This window comes from Lucilia sericata, unplaced genomic scaffold, assembly GCF_015586225.1.
Source record: "Lucilia sericata isolate MDLA Ls3-8-SP2 unplaced genomic scaffold, ASM1558622v1 Contig000017F_arrow, whole genome shotgun sequence".
NCBI classification, from domain to species: Eukaryota; Metazoa; Arthropoda; class Insecta; order Diptera; family Calliphoridae; genus Lucilia; species Lucilia sericata.
Genome location: NW_023994056.1, coordinates 1197201 through 1215272, shown reverse-complemented (window position 1 = coordinate 1215272; position 18072 = coordinate 1197201). Strand labels below are relative to the sequence as shown.

General features: G+C 23.2%; 1 protein-coding gene across 4 annotated transcripts in view; it reads right to left on the bottom strand.

The window, feature by feature from the left end:
• Positions 1-16875, bottom strand: part of LOC119606111 (rho GTPase-activating protein 20) — a 33645-nt gene extending 16770 nt beyond the window's left edge. For 2 of the 4 annotated variants that reach the window (XM_037959499.1, XM_037959505.1), the window contains exon 1: positions 16023-16875. In XM_037959499.1, coding sequence (XP_037815427.1) covers positions 16023-16471 — 449 coding nt within the window. In that variant the 5' untranslated portion in view covers positions 16472-16875. The remainder of the gene's footprint in view (positions 1-16022) is intronic. The other 2 variants (XM_037959514.1, XM_037959522.1) reach the window with 2 other exon arrangements.
• Between the last annotated feature and the right edge of the window lie 1197 nt (positions 16876-18072).

Genomic DNA, 18072 nt, shown 5'->3' with positions numbered 1-18072 from the left:
AACTAGAACTGAACTAGAACTGAACTAGAACTGAACTAGAACTGAACTAGAACTGAACTTGAACTAAAACTGAACTAAAACTGAACTAGAACTGAAACTAGAACTGAACTAGAACTGAACTAGAACTGAACTAGAACTGAACTAGAACTGAACTAGAACTGAACTAGAACTGAACTAGAACTGAACTAGAACTGAACTAGAACTGAACTTGAACTAAAACTGAACTAGAACTGAACTAGAACTGAACTAGAACTGAACTAGAACTGAACTAGAACTGAACTAGAACTGAACTAGAACTGAACTAGAACTGAACTAGAACTGAACTAGAACTGAACTAGAACTGAACTAGAACTGAACTAGAACTGAACTAGAACTGAACTAGAACTGAACTAGAACTGAACTAGAACTGAACTAGAACTGAACTAGAACTGAACTAGAACTGAACTAGAACTGAACTAGAACTGAACTAAAACTGAACTAAAACTGAACTAGCACTGAACTAAAACTGAACCAAAATTGAACTAGAATTTAAATTTTCTATAAAAAATTATTCAATTTTGAAATCAAAAATTTTCTAAAATAAATTACTTTTTAAAAAAATTTGAAATCTGCCTAATTTCAAAACAGTTTAAGACTAACTGCCTAAAAATGTGTTAATTTGTATTGCCAAAGAAAGTGAAATTGTTGTTTTTATAAATAAAATTTTTAAAGAAAACTACAATAAAAATAATTTATGTGCTTTATAACAATAATATGTATAAAAAATAACAACAAATAATTTAAATAACAGTTATAAACCCCATTTAATATGAAAAATAAATAGTAAAAACAACTATTTAAACAAAATCATTGCCGTCAATGGCTAAATAGAGTTTGTCAACATTTTTTCTGTTATTTTTTTATGAATGAATAAATAATGGAAATTATGAATTAAAAGTCAAATAGCAACGACAAAAAAAAAACAACTAAAATAAAATGATTCATTATTAAAAGATGGTAAGTGTGTTGTATGTATAGTAGCGGCACTTTACTATGGCGTCGCTCGCTAGAGAGAATGTGCTCGTCTATAAATATACGTAGAGGGTTTGAAAAGTTTTCTTTAGGGCAAGCATTTTTGGATTAAAAATTACTTAAGAAATATTAACAAAGTTTTTTTGGTAATTTTATCAATATTTTAGTGCTAATACAAACTGGATATCATCCTATAGTGAATGTCATAGACATGCAAATGTTTGACAATGATGCCAATATTACCAAGAGATGCTGTAAACATGAAATCATAAAAAATCCTAAAACTTTATGCTAAACCCTCGTTGCTCATTTAAATTAATTATAAATTTTTTATAGTAAGAAGAAAAATACAACAATAATAACAAAAGAAAGAAAAAAACGTGTTTTTGTTAAAAATAAACAATGTGAAATTTTTTGTTGTGATTTTTTTTTTATAATTTTCTGTTGTTATTTTTATTAAATCCAATGAATTCATAAAAGTTACGTGGAATTAATATTTTTTTCGTTGGTTTATACATAACGATTCACAATTATTTACGCATAAATTAACAACTATTATACAATAGAAAAATACATGATATATGAGAGGAGGAGATTTTTACAAAAAAATGAAGAAGAAACAAAATTTTTAGATCCCACATATGAGATTAATGCAAAATATTACAAAACAAAGTTGACATTACTGGCAGCGGTTGAATGAATGAAAATTAATTTTGAAAACAATTTAACAGAACAAAAAATATTGGAATGACATTTTTTTTTTTTGCTGTTTAAAAACAAAAATAATATACTGTGGCATTGACATTAATAAAGTATTTAACAATAATTATGAAAACAAATTGTAATGTTTTTTGTATTGTAATTTTATTGTAAGTATTTAAAAAAATATATACACTTTAATTAAGAAGTTGAATATTATTTATATAGAAAACAAGTTAATGACCTAAATTTTTAGAATTTAGTTTCAAGGAATTAATTTACCCATTATTTTTAACAGAATTTTTGTATAACATGTCATTTTTAATTACAAAATTTAATGTTATTTATAACTGACTCATTTTAGTCTTGTTTTAGTTTTAATTTATGAGGGTTCATGTTAATTTTCAATTAGCAAATTTTGAAATAAAATAAAAAAAAAACATGTTATTCAAACCTAACCTTCATTTAGGTTATTTATTTGTTCTTTTTCGATTTTTGCTTTATTTTCCATTTATTTGCTAACCAATATGTTTAAAAACAAATATTTATGTAGAAGAAAATCACCATGGTCTTCTGGGAATTATAAAAATATCAATAAACTTATAATTGTTTAAGAAAGGTCAGTAATGGCAAAGAATGTTTTCAATAAAATTAAATTTTATAGTAAAAATTTTAAAATTTGTTAAATTTTCTAATAAAAATTGTACAATATTTCAATTTTTTTTATAAACATATTGTTTAATATTAAAAATTCTCTGTAATATTTTTCCGAAATTTCAAATTTTCTATAAAATTTTTTCAAAAATTTTAAATTTTCTATAACTTTTTTTCAATATTAAAAACTTTTAACTTTGTAAAATTCCTAAATAAAAAATCTGAAATGTTGTTCAATATTGAAAATTTTCTATAAACATGTGTACAATATTGAAATTTTCTATTGAATTTTAAAAATTTAAAATTTTCTTCAAAAATATTTTTCAGTATTGAAAACTTTCTACTAAAAAGTTATTCAATATTAAAGATTTTCTTTAAAAATATGTTCAATATTGAAGATTTTCTTTAAAAAATTGTTCAATATTGATTAAAGGCTCTTCAATATTGAAAAAATTCTATAAAATTTTGTTCAAAATTTAAAATGTTAAAAAAAATATTGTTCATTATTAAAAATTTCTTTTGAAATATTAATATTAAAAATGTTCTAAAAAAATTGTTAAATATTGAAGGTTTTCTATAAAAATTGTTCGATATTGAATATTTTTTATAAAAATTGTTCAATAATGAACATTTTCTATAAAAATTTGCTCAATAATGAACATTTTTTTTTTAAATTTGTTCAATATTTAAAATTTTCTCTCAAACATTTTTTCAATAATAAACATTTTCTATAAAAATTTATTCAATATTGAAAAAAAAATTATTTCAATATTGAAAATTTTCAATAAAAATTTTTTCAATATTGAAAATTTTTCAATAATGAACATTTTTTTTTAAATTTGTTCAATATTGAAAATTTTCTCTCAAAATTTTTTTTCAATAATAAAAATTTTCTATAAAAATTTATTCAATATTGAAAAAAAATTATTTGAATATTGAAAATTTTCCATAAAAATTTTTTCAATATTGAAAATTGTCTAAAAAAATGTTCTATTAAAATTGTTCAATATTGAAATTATTCTATAAAAAATGTTTCCAATATAATAATAATTTTCTAAAAAAAATGGTTAAATATTGAAGATTTTATATAAAATTTTTTTCAATATTAAAAATTTTCTATAAAAATTTGTTTTAATATTAAAAATTTTCTATAAAAATTATTTCTGTATTGGAATTTTTTTTAAATTCTTTTCAGTATTGAAAATGTTCTATAAAAATTGTTCAATATTGAAAATTTTTTTTATAAAAATTTTTAAATATTGTAAATTTTCTTTAAAAGATTGTCAATATTGAAATTTTTCTATAAAAAATGTTTCAATATTGAAAATTTTCTATAAAAATTGTTTAATATTGAATTGAAATTCTTTAAAAAATATTGCATTCATTTAATTTACTGTTTTAACTAATTAAATTTTATGCAAACATAAAAGTGATGATAAAGCATTTAAAAACTAACCAAAAAGAAAATGTGTGAAAATGTATAGACTCACAAGAAAATTATAAGGAAAATCAATAAATATAACACACGCACTTTCGACACACTCTTAAACAAACATACCAAAAACGCTCTCTCTCTCTCACTCTCTCTTATAATAATAATTCAATAAACAAAAATTATAAATAATATACAAATTAAAATCAAAAATACAACATATAAATAAATAAAAAAAACAAACAGCAAAAAATAAAAATAAATAATGTAATTAATAAACATTTTATGGCGAATTAATTAATTCAAAATGAAGAAAACAGGGGCAGCGCAGCATTAATAACAACAATAATACAACCTTTTAAATAAAACAAATACAAATAGCGTAAAACAATAATAAAATTAATAAACAATTGTTTAATAAAAAATATATATTTTATAATAAGATTATTACTTTTAAAATAACTCAAGCATTAAGTTGTTATTAACAACAATAACAACAAAAAACAATATATAATACAATAAATCATACGAAATATATTGCAATAACAAAAAATAATAAAAATAATTGTGTAAAAAGAAACAGGTTGTAATAATAACAGAATAATTTTACAAACAAGCACTTTTAGGGATTCTAAAGAATACATTCCTTTTATTTTGAAAGTTATAATATTAATTTGAAAATAATTAGTAATAGAAAACCGTGGTTAAATGACAAATTTATGACATTCTAATGACGCTAGTTTTTCAAGGAAAACATGTTTACCTGTGCTATTGCAGAAATTGCACTTTCTGTCAAAAAAAATAACCCTTTTAAAACTCTTAAAAAAAGGTATTTTGTGTAAATATCAAACGTTTTTTTAGAAATCTATAGTTCGACTATTTCTATACAAAACAATCTATGTTCCATTGTAAACTAATTTTTGTTTAAATTTACAACGCATTTTTCTTTCGTAGACTATTTTTCAGTTACGGTAGAAGACTTTTTATCTTATCAATAATATTATCTAATAAATTTACAACATTAAAGAAGTCTATTTCACAATTGATCTGATTTCATTAAAAAACATTATTTTATGGGAAAAATTAAAAATTTTAACAAATATTTTTGAAAACAGCTTAATTTTCAGTTAAAAATAAAGCAAAATTATTATTTTGCTAACATAACAGCTGTTTTTTGTTTGTTTACATTTACTTACAAAGAAGTTGCCATATGCTCTTAATACAATGAATTCTATTTTAATACGAAACTTTCAAATAACTAAAATCAAATACTGCTTAATTTTTATAAACATTAAAAAAATTCTTATCTCATTTTTCAGTTAATTTGTCTAATGTCCACAGAAATTTTTGTGTTTAACGAGAAAATTTAAATTCATAGGAAAATAAATATTTTGTTAATTCATGGGAAAATTAATAATAATTTCATTCTTTATCTTAATTTAATGTTAAATTTATAAAATATTTATTATAAATATGTGAGAAATTTTATAAAGAAAATATACTACAACAATAAAAACCCTTTGTTTTAAATACATTATATTTTTGTTGTTCGCTACTTTGTTAAAATATTGAAATTGAAAATTGACAATATCGTAAGTTTCCATAAAATTTAAAAAAAGCTAATCAATATTTAAACTTTTTTAAGCAATAATTGTCAAAATTAAAAGTTTTCTATATATTTTTTTAGTTTTAAAACGTTTTTTTTTTTTATAAAAAGTTGTCAATATTTCATTTTAAAAACATTTATTACAATCTTTCTTTAAGTTTAATTATTTAAAAATAAATTTCCCAGAATTTCCTATATACTTTTACTTACAAAGAAGTTTTTAACATTAAATTTCTTTATCATTTTTCAATTTTAAAAACAAAGAATTGTATGAAAGTTGTATTTTTATTTATTTAATTTTACTTCAAATTATAAATTATTAAAAAAAACTAAAACCCAGAGTTTACTTAATAACCATACAGTCTTTGTTAATAGTGATATTGTTTACATAGAAATTGATCGTGTTGAAAAATAAAGCAAAATTTCAATATTAATATTGCTTGCACAGCATTGACCACCCAAACATAAACAGATTTCTGTGAAAATTCAATATTAAGTTGCAGTTTATTTTTGTTACGGTTTTGTTTTATAAAAAATAAGTTAATAAACACAATCAAGCTGTTTTATAATTCATGTTTACAAAATGATTTGTTAAAGCTAAAGTTTCTAAAGAAAATATTGAAAATGAATTGCAATAATAAACATGATTATTTAGCAAGAATATTGAAAATTCATACAATTTTCCAATATATTCCATACATATTTATTTTATACTGTAAAAGTAATATTTACTTTAATTAAAAACAGTTTAGTAAATGGCAACAATTTTACTATATGGCCCTTTTTACCTTTTTTCAAATATGATTTTAGATTAATTTTTTTAATAATTGAATTTTAATATATTTTAAAACACACACACCACCTAAAATTTTAATGACTCTTACCCACACTTCCTGTCATAAAAATGTTGTTTATCAAAATTACTTTTAGTTAAACCTAAAAATTTAGGGCAATTTAATTTAAAAACTCTTTTTTATAAATTTTTGTGTTAAAATTTAAGAAAATAGTATGCAGCATGGTGTTTGTTGGTATTTTTTCAATTGTTCAAAGTAATTACCAGCAATGATGTCATCTGGCACAATGCAGCCGCGTGTGCGAGTTGTGAGTGAGTGACCATAACCCTTAGGTCATTAAATACAAATGCCACATGTGTATTTGTGCATAATTGCACCAACAATGGCTGCATATTGTTTTGTTGCAGCAAACATTTTATCTTTACTTTTTCATCTTCTAGTAATAAAACAGAAATGTGCAACACAATGGCTATTGTGCGATAGAGATTGTAGTATGTGTGTGTTTCAGTGACTGACACGCACTTTGTCTCAGTATTAATTCCCTATAGGTTTGATATAGATAATCATTTTAATTAAAATTTAAATTATAATTTCCTAGCAGTTAATTTTTATATCAATATAACTTTATTTATTAAGAAAAAAGTCAAAAGTTATACTTTATACTACTAACAAATCATATGTGTTAACATATTATCTACAAATCTATTAATTTATAACTAACAAATCTGGTAACTCTTAACATCTGTTTACTATCACTCTCTTGTTTACATTTTTAACAGTGTCACTACTGTATTGCAACATCTAATGTAAACAATGCTAATTGCATGAGTGATAAATTATTTGTGTTTGTGTGAGATGAATAAACATAAAGAGCTATGCATAATGATTGATAGCATAAAATCGTAGCTTTATAAGAAAAAATAACTACATATTACAAACATTTGTTTATTACATTTTATTTGTAAAATTTTTTATAAATTTCTTTATAAAAAACAAAACATTAAAAACTTTTTTATTTAAGTCGACAAGATGTTTACTAGTTAAAAATAGTAATATGTATTTAACATAGAAGATTTTATTATCTTATCATCTCACAAAACAAAAGTTTTTTATATTTGTTTTGTAATTTATGAATAATTTTACCTAGTTTTTTATAATAAACAACATAAAGTTATATTTTTTTATATTTGATGAAAACGCAGTAAAATTAGGACAAAAATCAAAGTTATATAAGACTTAACTAATCAAACTTAGCTGTTGTATAGTCAAAACTTTAGTCAAGATTTTAAACTAGTTTATAGTCAAGTTTTATAATCAAAACTATAAACTAATTTATAGTTAAGACTATAGACTGACCTATAGTAAAGACTATATACAGATCTATAGTCAAGACTAAATACTGATCTATAATCAAGACTATATACTGATCTATAGTCAAGACTATAGACTGATCTATAGTCTCGACTATAAACTGGTCTATAGTCAAGACTACAGACTGATCTATAGTCAAGACAATTGACCGATCTATAGTCAAGGTTATAGACTGATCTATAGTCAAGACTATAGATTGATCTATTGTCAAGACTATAGATTGATCTATAGTCAAGACTATAAACTGATCTATAGTCAGGACTATAAACTGATCTATAGTCAAGACTATAGACTGATCTATAGTCAAGACTATAGACTGATCTATAGTCAAGACAATAGACTGATGTATGTATAGCCAAGACTATAGATTGATCTATAGTCCAAACTATAGACTGGTCACTAGTCAAAATTTTATTGAATCGCTATTTTCCCAATCATATGTGTGTTAAATCGTCTATACATACATATGTATATTATATTAACAATATATAAATAGCAACAACATTAAATTATACATTGAAAATTGTTATAAATAAAACATTGCTGCTGTTATACATTTTTTTTCCAATTTAATTCTTTTATTTTTTTGTTTCTCCAGTTGTGTATAAACAACATAAAAAATTAAGAAAAATAAACAAAAAAAAGCTCAAATATAAACATTTATTTTCACATTTCACAAATTGTAAAATGTGAAATCTACGTCACTAATGACCATTGAAGAAATACAAAATAATATGGTTGTTGTTGTTTTCATTTGCATATCATTTAATTGAAATGTTATAAATAAAAGAAAAAATATCTTTTTTTATTTTAACATTTTACTTTAAACAAAATTTTTATTTTTGTAAAATCAAAAAATGAAAAAAAAAAAAAAAATTACAACAAATGAGTTAAATTAGAAAATGTTTATAAATGATTACATGCGCACATTTATACTTATTTCAGAACATACGTCATTGTTGTTTTATTTTATTTTTTTGTTGTTGTTTTTCTCTATACACATGTTTTTCTATTTAAGCAAATGTGGGTCGCTTAGTGGCCATATACGCCATAAACTTCTAATAACAAAAACAACAACAATAATAAAAAATCTAAAGAAGCTTACTTATTGTTCCCCTGTACGTATGATTGTTTTTTTTTTTTTTTTTCGTCTTCTATTTTCTTTGTTTTGTTTTTGTATATTATTATTATAAACTAAAAGGATGTTTTTACAGAAACCTGTTGCTTATTTTTTGCTGTTGTTGTAGCTAATAGTTGTTGCTAATGTTAAAATGAGGGTGTGTGTTCTTTTTTTTTTCTTAGTGTGTCTCTCTCTTTCCTGTATTTTATTTTATAAATAATGACACTCACTCAATTTAATGGTTAATGTCAACATAATATTTTTAATGAGTTTTTTTTCTTCCTCTTTTCTTTTTCACTTTTTATAGTTTTCAGGCATTTGTTTATTAGAGAAGCCCGTATAAAATATGTATGAGAAAAAGGGGTGTAACAAATTTTTAACATATTTTATTAATTAATATACATATTTAAAGTAATATTTGTATTCTTTTATTTGTAATAGGTTCCATGCTTTGCAAGGGATTATTCTGTACCCAAAAGGTCTATCACAAAGTTGTCTTGTTGCAGAATCTATTATTTATCTAATTTTTTGTAATACTTACAAAACGTTAATGATAAAGTTATTTGTCGTGCTAAATAACTACCCATGAATAAAAATTTTTTTTAGTAATTTACTAATAAATATGAGAGTAGACTTGAAATTAGTTTTAAAAACAGACTTAATTCACAAAATATGTATTTGAAATGCCTAAACTGCCAAATTTGTTCATTGTTACAAGTCTGCAAAAAAAAAAAATACTATTTTCACAACAAACATTTTTATGATATTGCCATATTTTGCTTATTGTTTGTTATGATAATGCCGTATTTTAACTACATATTTTACATCACTGTTATATTAATGTTGCCATATTAAAGCTAAAAACATAACAATTAGTGTGACTACTGTCAACTTGTGATATTGTCTTTGAGTTTTTAAGCATTTTTCCGTTTAACCTCGTAACAAAAATTAAATGTAATAAAATAAATATGACAATTTAAAATGCTGTATAGAGTAGTCATATTACATTATGAGTATCTTTTATTTTTTGTGTAATTTTTTTTAACTATTGTTGTGGTTAAACTTTTCACCATTTATTTATATTTTTTGCTGCTCACACACAAAGCTCATGTGTATTAAAAAAGCAAAAAAAAAGTTTAATGAACGTTGATGATGAATTCAACAATGAAAAACAACTACAACAAACACGACAATAGTTTATATACAAATGTACATTTATTTTTTTTTTCTTTAGATTTCATTTACGTACTATATAACGGTTTTTGTTTTGTTAATTGATTATGTTGTGCATGTGTGGAGAAAAAATAAAATAAAATAAATAAATACAAAAAATAAAAATAAATGTTCATATTGTAGAAATTATATACGAACGAACAAATAATATAATAACAACAATACAACAATTTTTTGTACACGCATTTATATGATCACGATAAAAAAGATGATGATGATGAAATGATTTATTGACACAAATTTTTTAATTGTTACAATTAATCGCTGGAAAGCTATACAAAATACAACAACTACATTAAAAGTCTATTGTATAAGTTTTATAATATTAAGTTTTATATAACATTTCATATTTGGAAATAAAGAAATTAATAAAAATATTATATTGAATATCAAGTTTTGAAAAGTTTTAGAGAAGTTAAAGTTTTGCATTTTTGATGATAAAAAATACTCAAAACATGATCGAATTAAAAAATAAAATTCTGTAAATTTAAATTTTACTTTAATTTCTTTTATAAAAAGTAAACAAAAAGTTTGCAAAAATTTAGAAATTTTAATTTTTTTATATAATTTTTTAAAAAATAAACACACTGTTTTTTAACTTTAATATTATTGCAATAGTTGTTCATATATTTGTCTTACTAACCCCTAGAGAGTTTAATTTTTTTAATGACACATGTCTTTTTCAACACATTTTATATGTTAAAGTTTTTTTTCTCATAGTGAACGCCCCTTTTATTGTCTCAAAATGTAATAAAAATTTTATTTATATTTGTCATTCATGCCAAGCAATTGTTTTCTTCAATTCTTTAAATACTTTTCAACATTTTTAAAGTCGGAAGTTATAATAAGATTGTTTTGTTGTAGTTGTTGTTTTCTCTCCATACGATTTTTTTATTTTTTATTATTATGTATTTTATGACCAACTGATAAATTGAAAAAGAATGTCTGGATTTTTGTGACAATAGCAGCAGCAGTTGTCTGACTTACTGACTGAGTCAGTAGCAAAAAAAATACAATAAAAAAAGTAGTTTACATAAAATTTATAATAAAAAATAATGACAAAACAATTGCAAAAATAATTAATGTTTATTTTAATGGTGCTACTAGAATATTTTTAAAAAATTAACAAAAATTATATGATAAGTTTAATACTGTTAAGATTTCCTAATAGTTCTTTTAAAATCTATACATAAGCTGAGTTATCATCATTTGAATATGGAATACTCAGTGTTCCAAGTGTTAATCTAAGGTTTTCCTCTCTCTAAAGGGCTTTTCGAAATTATATAGTCTAGATTTCTGGATTATTTCTGTTTTTAAGTTTTAAACAGTTTAAAATTTGTTCTGCTCAATATTTCTTAATATTTTGTAGTAATCTTTTATGTTTCTAAATTTTTTATGCTATTTTTTGCAATTTTAAAACATTTCTGTTTATTGTTCACTATTTTTTTATTACCTGCTGTTTAAAAATTGCATCTGATGTCAATTTTATAAATCTTCTTAAAATTACAACAGTATTCACATACTATTGCATTGCACGATTCAAAAATAAAAACAATTACCTCAATACAACAACAATAATAATGATTATTTTGGTAATAAATACTGCAATAGATAAAGAGAACAGTAGTGATATTCGCAATGCTAGAGAGTTACCAGACAAACAAATATTACACAAAAACAATAACAGTAATTTCTGTTGGATGTAAATAACACAAGAAAAATATTTTTATTGTAGTGACATTTGGTAGAATAAAAGGTTACCAGACATTGTAGTATTACAGCTTATGTTTTAAAGAACAGACAACATCACACTCTTGCAATTATTTACATCAATATATATGTTATTGTTATATTGATGTAAATACAACAACAAAAATAGTATTGACATTTCCAAAGCTGTAACATTAGCTAAAAGATGTATATTGTTTTCTTAGGCAAAAATTATGTTAAGCTATTGTTATTATTTACATCAATATAACAACAATGATGCATTGTTTTGTTTTGAAAGTACATAAAACAGCAACAAAAAGGGAGAGAATAGTGACATTTGCAAACAATAAAGTTACCAGACAAACAAATATTACATAAATAGGCAAAAACAGCTAAGTCTATACAAATTATTACAATTTCCTGCAGAAAAAAATGTGTTTTCTTTGTGCATAGGAAACTGTAACTATTTAAATAGCTTTGTAAAGCTAAATTTGTTTAAAACATATAATTCTTCATTATATTTGGCTTAGTGAAAGGATATGGGTGTAAATTTCTTTTATTTTAGCCCCCCTCCTGTAGTTACTTTCTTTTGCTGGTTGAGTTTAGTGTTAGTTTGTTCATTTTTTTTCATTTATTTTAAATGCTTCGTTGTGCATAACGTACCATATGTAAGACTCATATTATAATTGTAGGTAAATTGTACAAATGCGTGTCACAATTATGTACAAAAAGAAAAATATTATATGAACAACATATAAAACAAAATATGGTTCATCATGACAAAGTCAGTCATAATTGTAGATTTACACACATGAAAATCAACAAAAAAAAAAAAAAAAAAATAAACGTGATAAGTAGATAACAAGTTTCTGTGCGTGAAAAAGTTTTAACCTTATAGTTGCGCTAGAGATTAGTAAAGTAAAGAAAGGGTTTAAGTGAGTTGTTACATAAATTACATTAAATAAACCTAGAAATCACGATTATATTAATATTTTTTATGAATTTTATAATAAAAAATTTAAATTTTAGATCCCTTTTAAGTTTTTCATACAAAATGTTAAAGCTAATTTGCTTTTAATTTTCTTAATAATCTGTTCATATCATTTAAATATCTGTTTTAATATAAAAATTTTAGTTTTTTGACAGATCAAATTTGTTTTGTAGTTACATTTTAGGGTTAAATTATATTTTTATTTATTTAAACGTTATTTTTATCTTTGGCGTTGATAGTTTTATTGACATTTATTCATAATTTTTTTATGATACGTAAAATAGGTTTATACCCGTCTAATAATACAACAAATGTTTTGTTTAATATTGACATACATTTCAAATCTATAAAAAATGAAATGTATTTAATATGGTATATCTTAGAATAGAAATGAATGAAAAACGATTTTAGCAACAGACATTTGTTCCAGTTTTTTTTAGTAGTTTGAGAAAAATGTAATAAATAGGAAATTAAAATTTAATTTTAATAAAAATTAAAAAATAATTGTAATATACGAGGTTTTTAACCATAAAAAAATACTATTTTAATGCATCTTTTTCTAAAAAAAACTATTCGAAAGAACTTTTTCCGTAGAAAAACTCTTTTAGAGAACTTTTTCTTTTATGTAGAATAACATTTCTACAAAAGGAATTTATTTTCTGTACTGTGTGGGATATATAACAATATTTTAAGTGTTAAGTATCAAATTTACAATTTAAAAAATTTTAATTTTAAGAGAAAAAAGCTTACTTTATATCTATAATTTAAAAAAAAATAACACGCCTAATTAATTATAAAGATTTCGTAATGCAAAAAAAAAAATAGTTTTCAACACAAACATAGATAAGATTCTTTTAAACAACTGTCTACTGCTACTTCTTATATGCATCATAAAAGCCACTTATGAATGCATATACGTTTTGGCTTTTTTCTCTTCACAATTTACGAAATTTTAATTTTAGGCTACTTCAAGCCCTTTATTGTAGTCGTTGTTGTTGCTATTTTATATATTTATCTATTTCAGATTGCATTTTAGGGCGTCATATTCACAGAGAATTTCTTCATACTCTACCACTACTACACGCATTAGAGTTCGTAATCGTTTTGAATGAGACCTACATTTTGTGGTCATTAAACAACAAACAAAAACAAATATTGAAAAATAAATAAAAGTTTTTTTATGGCTATTTAAAAGAGCAGCATTTTATCAATGTAAATGATATTTTTATATAAAAAAAAACTTTATATATAAATTATACGATTAGGGAAAACCTACAACAAATGAATTTGTAGAGTGGGACTGATGAGTGACTATTTGAAACTTAAAAGAAATATGTTTGTGTTCTAAATAAATTTCTGATTAAAAACTTTAGGGAAAAGCTAAAGTATGAATGAATTGATAAAGGTGGAAATATATTGAAAATGTCTGAATTTTTATTTGTTTATGTTGCAATCATTAGCAGTAGTTGAAAAGAAGGAAATGTTTTAAAAACAAAATATTATTATTTTAATTTTAAAAATAATAAAAAAATATTAAATTTTACTTATTCAAAACTATTTAAATCAAGAATTTTAAACATTTCTTATAATTTACTAAATATATTTTCTATTTATAGTTAAACATTATGTTATGTGCCTTAAACTTTAAGTGGCACCTTAAACTAAATGTAAAATGTTTGTTTTTTAAGTATTTACGTCTGTAGGTAATTAATTATAGTAATAAAATACTTGTTGATTACAAATGTTCTGCTCTAATTGCAATGTTTACGTATGAACATAAAAATAAAAATAGAAAAACTAAAACTAAACACAAATTACAGGTAAAAAGAGCTTTAAGACAAAAGAAACTTGCACACAAAATGTATTTTGAACGCGTGAACAAATCAAATAATTTTGCAATATTTGTAAATAAATAAATGCAATCAAGTATAAAAGCAAGCAAAACAAAAAACTAATAATGGGTTTTATGAAAATAAATGCAAGAAATAAAATTTAATTATAAAATATGAAATATTGCAGTTTTTTCATTTATTATAGAAAAACTTTAATAAAAATCAAAGTTTTTTTGTTAATTATATAAAAATCTATTTTTGTGTAGTTTTATTTATATATTTTAAGATTGTATAACTTGTAAACCATTTTTCTTGTATTTCTAGCGATTTTTTTATTTATAATTTGGCAACTCTTTTAATTTACTGCCAGATAATAACAAATGACACAAGACAGGTTTAATTAAAAACAAAAACAAAAATTGTCAGCAAAAAACAGAAGAGAGTTAGCTTAATAACAAAATGCATTAAATAAAAAACAAGTGTTTTTTTTTGTTAAACAAAATAATTATAAAAAGAAACAAGTTTTTGTGTTTTGTAAAGTTCAAATTTAAAACAAACAAATAAATACTAAATGAAAATCAATTTTATTAAAGCAAAAATGCAAAAAATGGAAAACATAAGCAAAAACAAAAAACAAAAATAAGAAAAAACAACTTATGAAACTAAACCAGCCAGAAAAACTGGAAAATGTGAATGATCATGTTGTGTTATTAGGTTTTTCTAGTTGTTTGTTGTATTTGTTGTGTTTTCGAGGACAACATCTGCACTATTCATTCATTTAAACATACTTAAATATTACAGACAACATAATAAAACTGAAGACACGTAGGCGCTTATAGTTTTCGCCTGCATATAGGCCTAAATGCATATGAAAGAGATTGGCTGTCTGACTAGGCTGCTTGTGGTTATTTCACTGTTGTTGTTTTTTCTATTGACTTTAAGATAAAAGTGACAAAAAAAATTTGTAGCCAAATTAATGATTTCTCTTTTCACTTAATTTATGACTGTCAAATGGACCAAACAACTAACTAGGCAGGTACTATTTTAGAAACTTGAAGAAAGAGGTTAAAGAAAATTGTGTCTTTATCAAAAAATTATTATTTTATAGTGAAATTAATAAGTAAAATAAGGTCATAAGTATAAGCACGAAAAAAAATACGGATTCATTGGCGAAAATAGTGATTTTCATTAAGAAATTGATAGACTGGCAAAACCATTTTAAGTCCTCAACTGACTAAAAACGTTTGATTCAAGAAAATTTAATCAAATATGAACATTGCAAAATGACAAAATTTGTATTCAAAATATGACACTGTAATCACAATCTAGCGATTGCTCGTTCTACACACTAAGGATTAACATTTCCACTTCACAATTTTATTAAAATTTATTAAAATTCTGGGAAAAAGTAACAACTGTTCAGCTCATTTTACAAAAAAAAAAAACATCAAAGTTTTAGCAACATTATTGCAATTTCTTTAAAATAAACAATTTAAAAGTTCCCTTAACTTAATATTCTTTAGCAGCTAATCAAAACAAATTTACATCTAAAAACTATAACCCACTTACTTGTGTAAACGTTCAATTTGTTCCGATTCGTTGGACAATTCAATTATAGCAAATAGTTCCTCTTCACCCGAACGACCAAAAATACCATTTGGTATTTTGCGTAAGAATTTTTTCAGCACACTAGCAATCGTATATACTGAATAATTGTCCACATTAACCAAACGGCCGGCTTGTAGGAAATGTATTAGCTTCTTCATGGCACCCTGATGGCCGGGTGCTCGAAAGACATCGCGACGATTGGGTGACTCTTTATTCAGCTTAAGTATGAGAACCAGTAAAGGTCCAGGAATGTTGTCATTTTTGCACACCTCCTCTAAAGGTACACCAAATTTAACTTTTTCCAAACGATAGGGATACGTGGGTGCCGATGAACCAGGATGACCACAAGAAGTAACCACATTGCCGAAATCGGCAGCACGTCGATGAACACGTTCGGCCCAGCTAGACATGTTGCGCGTTTTTTTGTTTTTCTTTTTTTTTTTTTTTTGGCGTGTAGGCGTTTGGTTTGTTGTATTCTTGTTGTTTTGATTTTGTTTTTGTTGTTTTTTTCCTTTTACGAAAATCAATCAATTACAAAATGATTTTCGTTTGTAAATTAAATTGATTTATTTAATTTTTCTTAAAAAAAAAGAACACCCATATGATTAAATTTAAGAAATCGTTTCAATTTATTAAAAGTTTTTCTTAAAACATGTTATTCTTGGAATGCTATTTTTTCATTTCTCTTCTCGCTCTCGTTTTTTTTCACTTTTTTTGCTTCGTTTTTTCAACTTTTTTGCTTTACTTTTTCTTGTTGTTGTTATATTTTCCAAATATACACACACATTTAAACAATTTCATTTCATTTTCACACATAATTTTCAATTATTATTGTTGTTGTATTTGTAATTTTTTTCCTTTTTTTAATATTTCTTTTCTGTATGTTATCTTTTTTTATTCTCAATTTATTTTATTTTAATAGAAATCATTGGAATCAATTGGAATATAAACAAAAAAATAAATAAACACAACTTTTTTTTGTTATTTTGTGTTTGTTTTATGTATTTGTTAATTATAAAGAATAAATTTCATTTTTTTGTTGTTATTGTTGATTTGTGTTTCAATGTTGTCTTTACTGTTGGTTTAATAAATATTCTAAACGTTACAATAGCGAAATTAAAGAAATCTTCATACTTTTTACAAAAAAATTTAAAAATTTAAATATAAATTAGCACAGCCTGTGCCTTTTTTATGCAAAATTACTTCTGGTATGAAGAATTATTTGAAAACATTCGCTGCAGCAGCGCGCTACCAACTCCAGGATTGTTTTGTACGCAGCAGAGCAAAGAAATGGTAGAAAAAGCAGAGACTGAAAATTAACACATACAGACTTTTTTGTAACTCAAAAAAAAAATTTTCACTTTTTTCGTTTTTTCACTTTCATTGAGCTATTATACACTTTTTATATTATTTTCAATAATTTGCGGCTTTAACAGATGTTAATTAATCTTATTTCGTTTAAAATTTTATTTAATTGTTTTTTCTTTATTTAATTTAAACTTGTGTATATTTTACACTATTTTTTTCTTGTATGGATTCGTTTTGATTTTTTCTCCGTCACAGACATCTACTCTCTCCGAGTTTCGAACACAAAATAAAATTTTCTGCTCAACTTGTTTAACGACTCTGCTCGCTAGGGTTGCCAGATCAAGAAGAGAACGTTATTATCGACAATTACGTCTTTAAAAATTTGTTATTAATACATTTTCTGTCAAATGCAGGATTTTCGAATAGAGATCTATAAAATTTATTTATTATATTTTTAGAATTATGCTAAAATCATGAATTTTAATTAAAAAAAGTGAAAATATTGTTAATTTAAAAAATAACCAAAACTGTCTAGCTAAATTACAACGTTGCAATTTGTGTAAATTTATTGAACGGTATTACCAAAAAGGCGGGGAACAACAAAAATATGTGACTAATTGCTATTAAATTGAGTTTTAAATGTTTTTTATTAAAAAACGAGAACAATAAACATTAAAAACATTATTAAACACTTTTTCTAAGA